The 13,975-nt window shown below is 47.6% G+C and overlaps 7 protein-coding genes across 7 annotated transcripts; 1 reads left to right on the top strand and 6 right to left on the bottom strand.

The window, feature by feature from the left end:
- Positions 1-26: 26 nt before the first annotated feature.
- Positions 27-947, bottom strand: F5B22DRAFT_594697 (uncharacterized protein). The gene has a single exon (XM_047974065.1). The coding sequence runs from the start codon at positions 897-899 to the stop codon at positions 165-167; it is 735 nt and encodes a 244-aa protein (XP_047833937.1). The 5' UTR covers positions 900-947; the 3' UTR covers positions 27-164.
- Positions 948-2,321: 1,374 nt separating this feature from the next.
- F5B22DRAFT_594696 (uncharacterized protein) lies at positions 2,322-3,368 on the top strand. Its single transcript, XM_047974064.1, has one exon. The coding sequence runs from the start codon at positions 2,671-2,673 to the stop codon at positions 3,280-3,282; it is 612 nt and encodes a 203-aa protein (XP_047833936.1). The 5' UTR covers positions 2,322-2,670; the 3' UTR covers positions 3,283-3,368.
- Positions 3,369-4,909, bottom strand: F5B22DRAFT_594695 (uncharacterized protein). The gene is made up of 2 exons (XM_047974063.1): positions 4,115-4,909; positions 3,369-4,033 (listed from the first exon to the last, which is right to left on the bottom strand). The coding sequence occupies exons 1-2, from the start codon at positions 4,479-4,481 to the stop codon at positions 3,684-3,686; spliced, it is 717 nt and encodes a 238-aa protein (XP_047833935.1). The 5' UTR covers positions 4,482-4,909; the 3' UTR covers positions 3,369-3,683.
- A 794-nt stretch (positions 4,910-5,703) lies between these two features.
- Positions 5,704-7,677, bottom strand: F5B22DRAFT_661289 (uncharacterized protein; the record flags this gene model as incomplete). Its single annotated transcript, XM_047980357.1, has 1 exon — positions 5,704-7,677. One exon carries the CDS (start codon positions 7,675-7,677, stop codon positions 5,704-5,706), a length of 1,974 nt encoding a protein of 657 aa, XP_047833934.1.
- A 407-nt stretch (positions 7,678-8,084) lies between these two features.
- On the bottom strand, positions 8,085-8,840 carry F5B22DRAFT_594693 (uncharacterized protein). The gene has a single exon (XM_047974062.1). It carries the CDS (start codon positions 8,581-8,583, stop codon positions 8,326-8,328), a length of 258 nt encoding a protein of 85 aa, XP_047833933.1. The 5' UTR covers positions 8,584-8,840; the 3' UTR covers positions 8,085-8,325.
- Positions 8,841-9,763, bottom strand: F5B22DRAFT_594692 (ankyrin repeat-containing domain protein). The gene has a single exon (XM_047974061.1). It carries the CDS (start codon positions 9,756-9,758, stop codon positions 9,177-9,179), a length of 582 nt encoding a protein of 193 aa, XP_047833932.1. The 5' UTR covers positions 9,759-9,763; the 3' UTR covers positions 8,841-9,176.
- A 782-nt stretch (positions 9,764-10,545) lies between these two features.
- Positions 10,546-12,584, bottom strand: F5B22DRAFT_643496 (uncharacterized protein; the record flags this gene model as incomplete). Its single annotated transcript, XM_047978281.1, has 3 exons — positions 10,546-11,037; positions 11,125-11,586; positions 11,754-12,584. 3 exons carry the CDS (start codon positions 12,582-12,584, stop codon positions 10,546-10,548), a joined length of 1,785 nt encoding a protein of 594 aa, XP_047833931.1.
- Between the last annotated feature and the right edge of the window lie 1,391 nt (positions 12,585-13,975).

The following is a 13,975-nucleotide window of genomic DNA, read 5'->3' as shown; positions in this document are numbered from 1 at the left end:
GCAATATCTTCACGCATACTTTTAAAGCCTGTCAATAGATTTACATATACCTAGATATAACATTATTGTTCTTAAACGACAAGTTAGTATCAGACTACCTCTTTCTATGTCAAGTATAGGTAAGAGAATGAGAGTCTGAACAACTAAGTCTGTATTGTGTATGGTCACATCTCTTTCTTCCCCTTCTTCCCGGTTGCCACCGACTCTTGGTACGCCTCTAGTGGTGTAAACTTGCGTCCGACAGCCCCCAAGCCTAACGTGTGCCCGATCAACTGTGCCACCCATAACACAAGCAATGACCAACTCTCATCCATACCCCTTACCCAACGTTCCACACACGCTTCACCTAACAACCTACATATAGCGCCCTGGAGCCATGTCCCCGCTACTAATGCAGGCACATCCAACATAACGGGCACATTGTCCAGCTCGGCAAAGATCACAAACAGTCGAAATGTCACCCACCAGTCCCACATCCTCCTTGCTGGAAACCACCAGGGCGTCTGCTGTAGTATGACAGTATTCAGGTTCCAGAAGAAAACTGTCTTCTCGCCGTCTGCTGGATCCGTGCGCTCTATCACCACGACGTCCTCTTGAGCGAGATCGCAGTCGGAAGTTGCGTGACTAGTTGTCGCACGTCCCCAATCGTGCCATACCCCGCGCGGTACAGCGATCTCAATGGGAGCATCGCCGGGGCGGACATTCACAGTCTCAACCCTGGAATCGAGGCGGACTCTCACGGAGCCGCGATGCACGACGAGGTACTCATCGTGTGAGCGGTGGAAATGCAAGCCCGAAGACCATGTTGAGCCTGCCGGGAGGGTGATGATTGTCTGTGCCGGGTGGCTAAGGTCATATGTTACAGACGCCGGGGGTTGGCGTGTAATGATTGAGTCCATTGTGGACTGGTACGAATTGGAGTACGTTACTGGGACATGGCAGCAATAAGAAAGTACGGACACATGTCCCAATAGCTGTCCAGGTATCGTGACTATATACCCAGGTAGCTGACAAATCAAACGCAAAGCTGACATTGCTATACCTAGAATTTAGTAGCTGTAGATCATGCCGCACGATTCCCTTTTGGAACATTAAGGTCTACGAAGTAGGGTTCTCTCGTGATGAATCCATCTCTATCTCTCTATGGCAAGCTTTAGAAGTATGTGTGCAGATGTTGTATTGCGGAAGTCTTCTGCCAGACACCGTCCTCAATACAGTATAGGACACTGTCTAACAGACAGTGACTAGATGACAACATCCGGAGCCTAACACTTTATTATTCCTAATAAAGTAATCCTGGTAACCTCGGCTCGGGTTGATTCCGCCGCTGCGAACGGCGGTACACACCTTACGAGTAGCGCGGGACAGCTTAAGATGTAGATCATATATAGGTAGATAATGCGACGTCGGACACAGCACTAATAAGACATTCCGTCAAGTGTAAAATTATTGATTCATTATCGCGTTATGTACCGGCAATTCTTGCATACTTTGCATGGACCAGCTCCGTTGAGCTCAACAGCCAGTAGTCTGTGATGCATCAGCGCATTATGTTCTGGACTCCAGAAGTTGACTGAAGAGTAATAGCAGGCATGTGTCTGGTCATTTCTCAGGATTCCATGGCTGCTGTTATACCCATGGTTGCTTAGATCTGTGAATCATGTGGGACTAGATCGCGCGACTGCTTTCACTTCTAGTTCTATAGCGCACAATCCTGAATTTCGATTGTACTCCATTTGTAGAGATTGCGACCTTTTTTTACGACAATGTAATATTAACTGGAGAGGATGCGTTGATGCTGGAGTACACAGTAGGTATGCTTGTGCCAAGTGGAGTTACCAAACTTTACCCAGGCTTTCATCTGGGCTACTTGCCCGATACGGACTTCCGTTGATTTATGATTGGAGAAAGTGTCAGACAGCCTGAAAGTCTAACGCACTGTTCTCTAGACTAAATCGACCTCACACAAGAGACTACGAGGGTGAGGTGGATTGAGGTTCACATCCATCACTAAGTGCTTCGAGTCATCGCGATAGGTTAGATGATTCCTGAGTGGCAACATAATCTTAACATAGAAATAGAAATAGTCATGGTGCTGTACCATTGTGGTGTTTCGATTTTAATGCAGCGCAATTCCTGGTGTCCCATTCCTAGGTAGGCAACAGGTATTCTATACATGCCATCTGTGAGCCCAACCCCGAACTTTCTACCAGCGTTCATGCGAGAGCATGCAGTCATATAAACCCTATGGGAGTCACGTCACATACCGGATTCTGTATTCATGAATTTGCTGAACCTTTGCCCCAGATATGACCTACTGTGTGCAACTGAATGGGATTTCTGACGGCGCTAATGGTGTTCCTGATTAGCTCATTCGTACATGGCAGAGGTTCGGAATGACCCGTCTCTGCAGCTTAACTCGGTTAAGTTCGAGACGCATGTGCTATAACGCATCTCACTAACAGCTTCATGCCCTGTCATTAACCCATAAGCCGAATCGAATTGGGTTATTGATTGAACCCCCCTGCATTTAATGTGTATAAAGCAGATACCTACACGTCGTATCGAATACTCTGACTCATAGTTAACAACCCATGACAACTAGTCAAAGCATATTCTGCTCTCTCTTCTCATAAATATACAGAAGTTATTCACCAGAAACCCATCGCAATGGCAGTGCCACTCCGTCCAGATCAGCTCTCCACCCCGCCACCGGTTGCTTGGATCTCCATGGCAGGCCGGCGCCTCTTGTGGACCCTCCAGGGCCCCCTCAGTAGTTCTATATTCGTCCTTCCCGAGGACTGCAACCCGGATGGAGCGCGTGATTTATTATACCGCCAGACGCGCACAGAGGCGACGTGGCACCCAATCGCCCAAGAGCCCATGACACAGACACCAGTCGCATCACTCACAGTAATCGAGCAGCATCTCGACGACTGGCAGGATGAATGGTACACGATTAACCAAGAGGGGTTTGACGAGGACGTGCAGCCCGACACGGGTGACTTTCCACCTGAGTTCGACCCGCTGATCGTCAGGGCATCGTCGAGGGATTATGTAACGGTGCAGGATTTTGTGTCCGCCGTGCATCCCTGGCTGATGGAGCGGCGGGAGGATGTCCAGAGGGCGATGAATGTCGCTGATGAAGAATATACTCCGCCCACGGACGTGAGGTTGTTGGTATCGGCCACTAGACCTGAGGAGTTATCGGTCAAGGATGAGGCCGAATGGATGTCAGCACTGAGGTGGAACTACGAGAGACAGCAGCAACAGCAACAATAGCTACTAGGGGGAGATCTCTACACGTTGGTTGAGAATGGGATAAATCAACTCGTTCTATTCGAGTGTTGTATTACTGAGAAAGTAATGGTTGAATTCTTTCTAAAAACTACCTAGACGCCCTCCCGCCAAGCCTCTTCCTTAAACCAGACATGAGCATCATGTGATCCGAATGCATTCATTTTTATTAGTACTCTCCCAAGCTCGTCTTGGCAACGGCTCTTTTACTGGCTTGGCAATGTGTTGTTGGGGACATCTAGTCTGGCATCATTACTGTTGGTAAGACGCACCGCGACCATACATCAACCTAGCCTAACCGAGATGACTTTTTAAAGCAATTTCATACATGCTGGGGTCGGCCAACAGCGAGACTTAAATCAGCTCGCAGATTATTTGATCAGGATCTAGATAGGAGTCGAATTGGTTCCTTCGGTGCAATTGCCCGACTGACACTTGCCTTTGCCGCAGAAGTCCTCGCCAGTCCCGCACTTGCCTGTCGCGATGCTGCAGCAATCACCCCATTTGCCCGCACATCGTGAGAAGTTGTGTTCATAACCACAATTGCCATCAGTAGTGTAGATTTTGTGGCCGTGGCAGAGACCTTCCCAGCAGGTGCCCGCAGCACAGTCCTCCTTAGTTTCGCCGCACTTCCACGTCTCGGCATTGCAGCACTGCCCAAAAAGCGTCCCAATACATGTCGCGTTATTGTGATTAGGACCGCAAAGCCCATCTTGAGATCTAACTGGCTCAATGACTGTTGGCAAACCAAGAGGTGATCAGTACTTGTTTCGAAAGGAGGGAGGAAGGGGGAGAGAGAAGAAGAAAGATAACTTACATCCACGAACACAATATTCCGTGTTGGGCTGAATGCCATCGCAATTGGGAGACAACTCTGGGTTCAACTCAAAGAATCGCTCAATGGAGATAGAGTAGGCATTGGCAATCTGTTCGCACGACCAAGAACTAGCCTCGTCGTAGGTCCGTCCCGTACTGCGGCAGTTCAGTTCACCAGGTTTCGTGTCCGAGGGTTTGCGCGGGTAAGGTGTCGCGCTGGCGCGGAGATAGGTCACCATGTGTGCCGCTCTTCTTTCGCTTTCCCATGTCCAAGTATAAGGAGCACATTCACCGGTGGTAGTGTCAGCGATGGCAAAGAAGGCCACACTGGCGATGGCGAGCGCAGTATGTTCTAGAAGATACTTCATCTTAACCTAGGATTAGGACAGTGAGTTGGTGATGGTTAAGGGTAGAAATGAGAACCTGCGCTTCTGTAAGGTAAATATATCAAATGGTGATGATTAGAGCCAAAAGAGCTCTGAGAAGAGGATGACAACTTAATGTATCGATGAGTATTAACTGTCCAACAACTAGAAGCCCTTGGCATCAATGCAGACCCATAACATGAACCAACAGAATACTTTATGCATCTCGGTTAAAACCATCCCCCAGTCATGTCTTGGCAGTCTATTAAGATAACATAGATCTCTCAACGTGTGGACCAATGTGAGCTCGGAGCTTTGCCCTGGAAAGCCGTTACTCTGCCAGATAGCAGAAGAGATACACTTTGGGCTCGTGTCGGAAAAGAGAATTGGATTTATCTGCGCTAGATCATGAGCTGCAATACATATTGTAAGGCTCGATGTAATTGTATGCCAGATAAGTGCATGCAATTCAAAAGAGATCCAGAGAAGACAGAAGCCTTCCTCGTTCGCCAGGTATGACGAATAAAATAGATAAAACATGTTTTCTCTTGTCAATTACCTATATGAAAGTGAAAGTTATTGTGATCTTACTATCCTTGTGAATTTTATGTCATGCCCGATGGACTGGAACCTGCAAAAGGAAACAATCTGCCCCTGGAAAATGCTCAAGAAGATGTCTATGTCAACTCACAAGAAACAGTCATCATATTCATGCAATAAAATAGTGCCGGGTCTTGGTTTCTTACTATCTATACCGTATGAAGACAGTAAGATGGTAATACTCATCCAGGACACCACGAAGAGGTGCCCGGCAGGCGTCCTGGACCTCCGCCTAGCATACTCTGTGCTTGTGTTACACGTGTAACCTCTGTACCGGTTGAAGCATGCAGTTCGCCTTGCACTTCGGCCGTACGAAGGACCATTGCAGGCTGTTCATGACCTTCCAAGACATGCAGGCAATATTGGAAAGTGAGGTTATACAGACTTCGCTTCTTGAAACAGACCCTAGAGACCCAGGCGGTCTGGGCTGGCAGATCATTTGTATATAGAGTCATCTCAAGCCACCAACAGCCGAGAAGGAGTTGGTTGGTCAAGGACTAATGCAGCCCTAGTTGATCATTGTAATCAGAATCCTCAGTCCCAAGCCCAGTTCAATCTGCCCTTGTTATACCTTGGCTTCATTGGTTTGCCTTTTGGCTAGATACCCTCTGTCTAGGGCCTCAATTCAAGTACGGTGAACCCCTTTCGAGAGATTCACCTCGGTTCTACAGGCAACTTCATTCGAAAAACTGTCAAATGTGAGCGTCTTCTGGATTGCAAGTATATCGCTTGCATTACTGGCCTCAGGATCACGCTGATAACTTGCACCTCTTTGATTAGCCTCCTCCACTGACTCTGGTGGAGTTGGATCCCTCGGCTGAGAATGTTCAGGTTCACCCTGATCAGTCGCAGTTGTTTGTTCTGCTTCTGCATCGCTGTTATTATTCCCAGCTTCTAGGGTCCTAAGATCGGGACTGTCCCCTGAAGACTGGACGTGGGTTTGCTGAACCTCAGTATTGTCTTGCACTGAGTCACCATAACCGTGGGAGCTGCTTCCGTCGGGGGTATCAACTTTGCTGAACACGCTCTCCGGATAAAAAACCGGTCCGTCCGAAACTCGATCGGGTGACATGCCAGCGGGGTTACCCTCGATATGCGCGCCATCTTCTCTGATGGTCGGCATGGTTTGGATTCGCTGGGGTGGTAAGTTCATGCACCCGTCGCCCCCGTCAAGATCGGACCCACCATCGTCCTCTGTAACCTTGTTTCTAATACGCCGACGTTTTTTTGAAGCAGATTCTTCCTCATCGTAGTTTGGAAAGGGCCTCTTCTTGGGTAAACCAATACTCTGGGTTCTTCTTCGAGTTGACTTGTCAACACTCTTGGGAGTACGCGCTGGCGTTTCGTCGATGACATCGATATCGGAGGAGTGAGATTCATCATCTCCAGTGTCATCCTCGTCGTCATCTTCGTCATGACTGTCATCTAGAACTTCGTCTAAATCGTCATCTGAGTCATCTGAATCATTGTCTGAATCACCATCTGAATCATCGCTTGATTCCTCGTCTTTGGTTATGACACGTGTATTGATTGAAAGACTAAATCTGACGGATGGATTCTCTTCGATCCCATGCTCATAAACGATTGCCTCTTGTCGCAAATATTTAAGAGCAATTTTACGATACTTTATATACTCTGCGGAATTGATGGGTGGATCTCTGGCATAAGGTCTACCACATGCGCGCGCATAATTGAACAGCTTCTTCTGTATACTGGAGGGTAGGAATGGTGCACCATGTATCATCGTCCTATCCAGGGCTCTGGCAAGCAGTTTGAGATGGCTTGTTCTAACTGTGTGAAGAAACCAGAATTGTGGCTTCGCTTTCGGCCTGCGTCTACCACGTTTGCTCGTACATTTGGCGCATTTCCAAGCTACTTCGGCGATGGAATGGAAAACCTCAAACTCCCTCGAAGGCCATTTTTTTACCTCCTTAAGCCTCTTTCTCACAGCATCGAGGAGTTTTGGCACGGAGGATTGCGGTGCTTTGTCTTGACAATATATGATAGCCATGTATAAAGGATCGCGACGTGGCAATGGGAGTGTGCAGGGGCGTCGATCATCACACCTGCAGATGCAAGTAAATTTGATGGCAGCAGCCATAAAACTCATGTTTCCCTGCCATATGTTATGAATCAGGATTGGCATCAAACTCTTGCTAAAGGATGTTGGCCATTCCATCTCGATTAACTTGGATTGTATGTCTGGATCGTGTTTAGAACCATAGACTAATCCAGCAAATGGACTGATGATTTCCGTTGGAAATACATTCCATACTCTTAAGCTCGTCTTATAAAGCTTCCTCCCGTAGCTGGGATCACGGTCCCTGGCAGTGTCTTCGTGTTGGTTCGTCGGACCATGCACCGTGGGAGCTTTCTGGTTAAGCTTCTCTAGGTCGCGTTCGGACCAATATCTCGCAGAACGCTCATCTCGGCCAAACATACGTGCGCCGATCTTGGGAGACTCATACTTCGCTAATATCTCTTTCATATTGAGATCTCTTAGAATGGGCCACTTGGTATTGATGTGCTCTGCCATATCTTCTTTCCATATACTGAGGTCGATGACGTCCTTCGGGCCTTCTGCTCTTTTCTTTGCCATTGTGGCTCTCGGTGCTGCTCTGTAGCAGCAAATATGTCGCTGAGTGGTCTTCTTGTAAGTCGGGTTGTCGTTGAGGGTCAAGTAAAGAATCGTGGAGAATGTGAATGTTGAAAATGAAGATGAGAAGGACTGTGTTGAAGGGGGGAAAGAATCTAGAGTCTGAGATCACAGAGACAATCAACAATATCAGTCGGCCTGTGCAGGTAGTTACCTTAGGTAGGTACCCAAGTATCCAGGCAGGTACAAGGTGACTGGAGTAGTACCTATGTACCTAAGTACGTACCCAGCTGGGCGCCATCGGGGTGCTATGGCAGGTGCATCTGCTTCAAAAATCGAAGTCATTGTTTAGTATGTACCTACATAATGTAGGTAGGTATATTATAGTAGGTATCTACCTTGGAACCTAACTTCCGGTGATTTATTCAAACGAACTGCCAAAGATGTATGATACAGGATGGTTCAGCAGAGGTGCCAAAGGTTCAATTCAATAATACTACGATCGGTATGAAGGATATCGCAGCTTGGGTATAATCTATCATTGCAAATTTAGCGCTATGTGTTTGGTCCTCTGCAACTCTAGACAATCAATCTTGATATGATACCATTGAGACTTGACGCCGGCGAGTGTTCGGCTGAAGAGCGAGGTTTTCAATTGGCCGTTGGTTTATCCCGCGAGATTTTGGCCACTGTCCAATTTTCATCGTAAGGAAGAGGGGGCAGGGATTGAAGAGGAAATGAAAGTGTATCTCTGTCAAAGGTCCCGGGGGAGACGACGAGATATTTGACACTATTTCCAATTCGCAGCCGGTATTCACTTTCAAAAGCATCTTCATCGTCCACTGCCATGGACAGGATAATTGGTTGCATTGACGGGGCAATGGTGTGATCGCTAAATGTTGCCACCATTACACCACTTATTGTTCGCTGCTGTGCTTGAAGATGACTCAACCGCAGTAGAGACGTGGAGTCCGCACATCTATGTTTCCAAATTCCTTTAGGCCTTGCCGTACGTCCTTACCTTTTCGCTCTCTATATGGGGCATAAGCTGCACGAGACTTCAAATATTGGTTTATGAGTTGTTGGTTTTGAGCGTTGGGCCACATATTCCTAGGGCCTACTTGGCTAATCAAAATCCAGGTGCAGCCCCAGCCCTCGGATTGAAAAGGGATGGACCTTGACGGCTCTTGTCATAGTTCATGAAAATGGTACTATTGGATTGTCTTCATTGACATATCTGTTCAGGTTATAGCCTCATATAACGTAAATATCTCAACCATATTTGATGTTATGGCTTTGCTGTGTGTCCGATCTTTTCTAGCCAGTCCACCACATCTTCCGCTTTGCTGCGCTGAGCTGCTTGTAACGGTGTGAGCTCCTCCCATGATGGTATAGCATTGACATCAGCCCCCTTTTCATACAAGAACCTTGCGGTTGCAAGTTGGCCGCCGTGGCAAGCGTTCCAAAAGGCAGCATCTGTTTCCTCACGAGAAGGTTGATCATTATTCGAGTCCAAGCACGCTTCTTCCCCCAGGATCAAGCCGGCTCATGCTGCTCTTTTCATTACCGATACCGCCTTTATAGAACGACCGCACACGGTCCAACAGACCTAAAGTGGCCGCATCTTGCAATCCAACGAATGCTCCGTGCCGTATCAACTCATGCGCTGCCTCGATCTGAAGAAACGCTCGAGCGTCAGCCAAAGGGGTTCCACCGCCAATAACACCTCCTGGGGCTTCGATGTCAGCTCCCGCATCCAGTAGCGTTCTGATCAAGTCCACATCGTTGCAGCTGGCAGCCCAATGCAATGGGGTCTCGCTGTGAATCGGGCCCTCAAATGAAGCGTTGATATCAGCCCCGTACTCAATTAAGAGTCGTGCTGTTTGGATTCTGTGTGGGAGATGTCCAGGGTAGTCTGTTAAGATGTGAAGAGGCGTACGAATGCCTGATGGCAAGTGGCCGATGCGTATACGAGCAAAATTGGGGTTAGCTTCGAGGATAAATCGAAGTGTTTCAATGTCACCAGAACATATAGCCACCTTTAGGGCCTTCGCTTTAGGAGCACTTGGATCCAGAGGCATCATGTGTGATTAAAGGGATGTCAGCTTGGATGGCCGCGCCACACCGGTAAGTACCTAAAGTGCATGAAAGTGGCTATGTCTTGTGGCTGAGCTCAGCAACTGTGGCGCTTCAAATGTAAGGTACCTAGGTATCTAGACCTACCATGATAGTGGCTCCGATAATGGCTTGGGCAAGGGGCTGACGGAGAGACAGACTCACCGTCATATGACAATTCGGTAAATAGAGCCGAAGCAGTAGTCAAAGCCAATGCGAAGTAGGACGACAACAACGATTCGAATAGCGACATCAAGGAGAATCAACCTCGCGCTCACAACATTGTAGTTCCATAAAATCGAAGTGACACTCGGCGGATAACTTCGTCCACGAAACAATTAGGTGCGCATCATATAACAAAGGCAGAGATACTGGGCTTGGAACTTGGAATTCAGATTATAATGAACAACTAGGGCCGCATGAGTCCTTCTTAGCTGTTGGTGGCTTGAGTCGACTCTATATACAACTGGTCTGCCAGCCCAAACCGCCTAGGTCTTTGGGGTCTGTTTCAAGAAGCGAAGTCTGTATAGCCTCACTTTCCAATATTGCCCAATATTGCCTGCATGTCTTTGAGAGATTATGAACAGCCTGCAATGGCCTTTCGTACGGCCGAGGTGCAAGGTGAACTGCATATTCAGCTGGCACAGCGCTTTGTGCGTGTGACACTAGCTAATCAGCCCGCCTATCCCATGGACTCTTGTCCCGAGGTTGATAGTCATAGTCTCTGTTCCTATAACTCTGGCGGTGGTAGTATCCTTAACCTCCATGATCCCGATTATCACGATCTCGGCGCTCATACCATGGTTCGCCATGGTTTCGGCCTCTTTGACCTTGGCTCCTCCTAAACGCCTCATAACATTCTTCCTGCGACCTTAACGGCCGACGTCCGTGTTCTCGAGAGGGTGAAACTGGGTATGATCTCTTGAATTCCGCCTCATCATCATCATCATCATACTGCTCCTCTTTGATGTTATTACATGACGGCTGGACTCTGCCATAGGATTCTTTGGGATCAATCTTAGACAAATTCCCATCGACAGTTCTCGGCATTCTGAGAGGTCGCTCCGGCAATTTAGAGGCTTGTGGCGTTGGGTTAGACGGGGGTTCGGACCTCTGAGGGAAACTAAAGTTCGATTCTGAACCAGACGCCATCCCAGAAACTCGTTTCTGCTGCCGAGCCGCTTTCGAATCAGCAGACCAGGTCATGACTCGCTCTAGAAAATCAAGACGAATCCGTATAGTATTGACCTGCTATGGAGTAGCAACTTCCACCCTGCGTGAAGTTGGACGATATCTATCCGGTGTATCTCTGCCATATAATAGTATGCAATCTACACCAGGGTCTCCCATGCTTCTTTGGGTCTGTTGACTGAACAGATCCTTTGGTGCGCAGGCTTTCATGACTGGCAAGACAGGCACTTCGTGGTTCGACCACATTCTGAGCTCTCCAGAAGGGTTTGTCTTGTCAGGGTTGAAGTAACAAGCGAGGAGAGCATAGATGTATTCTTTCTCTTCTATACATGTAGGTAGGTGCTCAAGCTCTTTAGCTGACTCCTCGGTCTCGCATATCTTGGGGACGGCTTCCTGTCGAAGTTTGAACGAGCGGAACTCAGAAAAGTCTTTGCGGACATCGTCCTTGTCCGCTTGATAATGCACTCGGATATAGGGCGGGTAGGTACACGATAGCTGTATTGTGCCCTTGTGGGGCGGCGGGAAAGGTCTGATACGATTGAAGAACTTAGTCATTTGCGACTGGATACTGGTGTGGTTGTTGAGCTTGACGAGTTCGTTTGTCTTCTAAAAATTCTGCCCCGTTGGCACAGGTATCCACCTTGGAAAAGTGTCACTCTCCAAGAGTCGTATTACGGCATCCCGACGAAACAACGCCATGGACGGGGAATCCCAGAAGTTTGCCATCGTATCGTGGTGTAAGACATCTAGGAGTGTGGGAGCCGTGTTCTCACTGATCTCGTATCCAAGATCTTGCAACAACTCATGGACTGCTCGAGTCTCTGTCTTTCAGAGAATGGTTCCACTACCCACGCCATTCGCGCGAGAGGAGATGTCTTCTTTGCTCCAGAAGGGTCTTTACCCCACGAGTGGGCAAACATGCAGCGCATAAGTTGCACGGCGACTGCAATGGTTTGGAGGTTCATTGTGACCTTTCGACCATCCTTGGTAAATTGCCATCTGAGCTGCCTTGGCCAGATATTAGCCAAGTCGCGCATCATCAGCATTGGTTCTTCTTCATCCTCATCATGAAGAAGTCTGATGTCGTCGGGCCCGAGGGCAACACGTTCTGATTCCCCTTCTGGTTTACTGGCTTTGTCTCGGAGGGGTAACTCGACAGCAGCGTCAGTTGACTGACTAGGCGAACTAGAAGGCTGTGCTTGTGCCGCTTCAGCCTTCTTCTTCTGCTCTTCGGCCTTCTTCTTCTCCTCTTCCTTTGCGGCCCTGCGGTACTGAGCATAGATTTGGCTTTTAACCGAATCCATTTTGTATTCTCGCTGACAGAAAGGATAATCTTCCAGGGACTTTCCCGCCCTTTTGACTCTGTCCTTCCAAAGATATTGTTCTGCCTTCCAGTTGATGGCGTCAACAGACAGGCTAATTATTCTCCTAGAGAATGCCTTTTCGCAAACCTTCTGGATATTAACTTGGAATTCTTCTTCCAGTTCCTGGAGGTCCTTTTCTATGTTCTTGAGGTCCACGTTGAACGTCAAGGCAAGGGTATATATGACCGCTTCGTGACGACGAGCGGTCAACTGATCGTTGAACACCTTTGTGTCCGACATTTCTGGTGTTTTTTTCTAAGAAAAAAATTCTCTAAGGAGAAAAAAAAGCAGGGGGGGGAAACAAGAGGGGGGAGGGGAGGCGCGCGCGCGTCTGGAATCAAGTATCACGTTAGCAGCAGTATTCTTCAATTGCCATTTCAACGAGGAATAGTAGACAGCGATCCTATCTTACTGGTGTTTTTGTTGTTGCTGTTGTTTGTGGTGGCGGCGATGGTGAAGATGAAAATGGAGAAGTTCAGAAGAAGAGGAGTTCAGAGAGTTGGTCAACATGTGGGGGGAGTTGTGGGTGGCTTGGGACCTAACCTACCGAGTCTCGATACACTAATCGATCAACCTGGGCTAGGTATCTGCTTATCTGTTGACTTCAAGCAGTCTACTTAGATACTTATTGTAGTTGGGATCATAAGAAGTAAACAAATCATTGGCATTGATACATGTTACATGTATATCTGGTGAACGAATAACCACAGCTCATGTACAAATATAGACAGATATACAACTAGGAACCTTACTTGACCGTAAGTATTGACAAGTACTTATGTAGAAATACAAGTTTATCTAATCGAAAGAGCAAACCACACACTCCTAGGCAGTGTTCAGCTGTGACTTGTTCTGTAGGTTAAACCTATTGTTAAATATCGAGACATTGTATGACCCGTGATGTACTTACACCAACATCTGCAATCTTTCTATGTCAATTTACCCCTAGTATCTAGGTATTTACCAATTTCCACTGCTTCAACTCCCACACGGGATAGAGAACTCACATTCGGCCATACGTAGATCATTCACAATGCCCCTGCAATAAGAGAACAAGCTTTCAACCTAGCATAAAGTATACAGTCCTTGATTTAGTGGTAACACCTGCATGCTTCAGTTTTTACGGCGCCCCGGGGATTCACTATTCCGTTGTTGTTTTTTTAATACGGCAGGTTCCCTGCATAGATGGTGAAATGGAGGCTCTAGTACTACACCGGCACGATGAGTCAGCAGTCACGTTCGTCTGCCTAGGTACCTACCAGGTTGAGGAAGGGGTGACAAAGGGTGTTTGAGACATGCTGAGAATAAGATTGACGGCTATATGATTGTGGATATGGAGGTGTTGTAATGTGTTACGTCTTGCCCTTCACCGTGCAGGTATTGCAATTAAGATCTTAATTGACGCTTTGGACTCTGGCTGCCTGAATGAGTTGATATTGGCCCAGACAACTTCAAGAGCTGATTTCTAGCACTTAAAGCTGGAGTGATACCTACTTGCCTCCGAACTCGAGATATCTACGAACACCGTTAGTAGATATCACGATATCGGTATACTTAAGTATTAATAGCATGAAGATTCTTGGAGGAGCACCCTAGAGGACGTTTTGTGTCAATCAGTAACGAAGATCTCC

This window comes from Xylaria bambusicola (genome assembly GCF_022495145.1).
Source record: "Xylaria bambusicola strain CBS 139988 unplaced genomic scaffold F5B22scaffold_7, whole genome shotgun sequence".
NCBI classification, from domain to species: domain Eukaryota; kingdom Fungi; phylum Ascomycota; class Sordariomycetes; order Xylariales; family Xylariaceae; genus Xylaria; species Xylaria bambusicola.
Note: the sequence above shows the minus strand (reverse complement) of the source record. Positions and strands in the feature narration are given on the sequence as shown.

What these genes read in the sequence shown, in the direction of transcription:
- F5B22DRAFT_594697 (XM_047974065.1), bottom strand. Translation starts at nt 899, where the DNA reads ATGGACTCAATCATTACACGCCAACCCCCGGCGTCTGTAACATATGAC.
- F5B22DRAFT_594696 (XM_047974064.1), top strand. Translation starts at nt 2,671, where the DNA reads ATGGCAGTGCCACTCCGTCCAGATCAGCTCTCCACCCCGCCACCGGTT.
- F5B22DRAFT_594695 (XM_047974063.1), bottom strand. Translation starts at nt 4,481, where the DNA reads ATGAAGTATCTTCTAGAACATACTGCGCTCGCCATCGCCAGTGTGGCC. An exon ending in GGAATATTGTGTTCGTGGAT is followed by an intron (nt 4,034 to 4,114) that starts GTAAGTTATCTT and finishes GTTTGCCAACAG; the next exon opens with TCATTGAGCCAGTTAGATCT.
- F5B22DRAFT_594693 (XM_047974062.1), bottom strand. Translation starts at nt 8,583, where the DNA reads ATGGTGGCAACATTTAGCGATCACACCATTGCCCCGTCAATGCAACCA.
- F5B22DRAFT_594692 (XM_047974061.1), bottom strand. Translation starts at nt 9,758, where the DNA reads ATGATGCCTCTGGATCCAAGTGCTCCTAAAGCGAAGGCCCTAAAGGTG.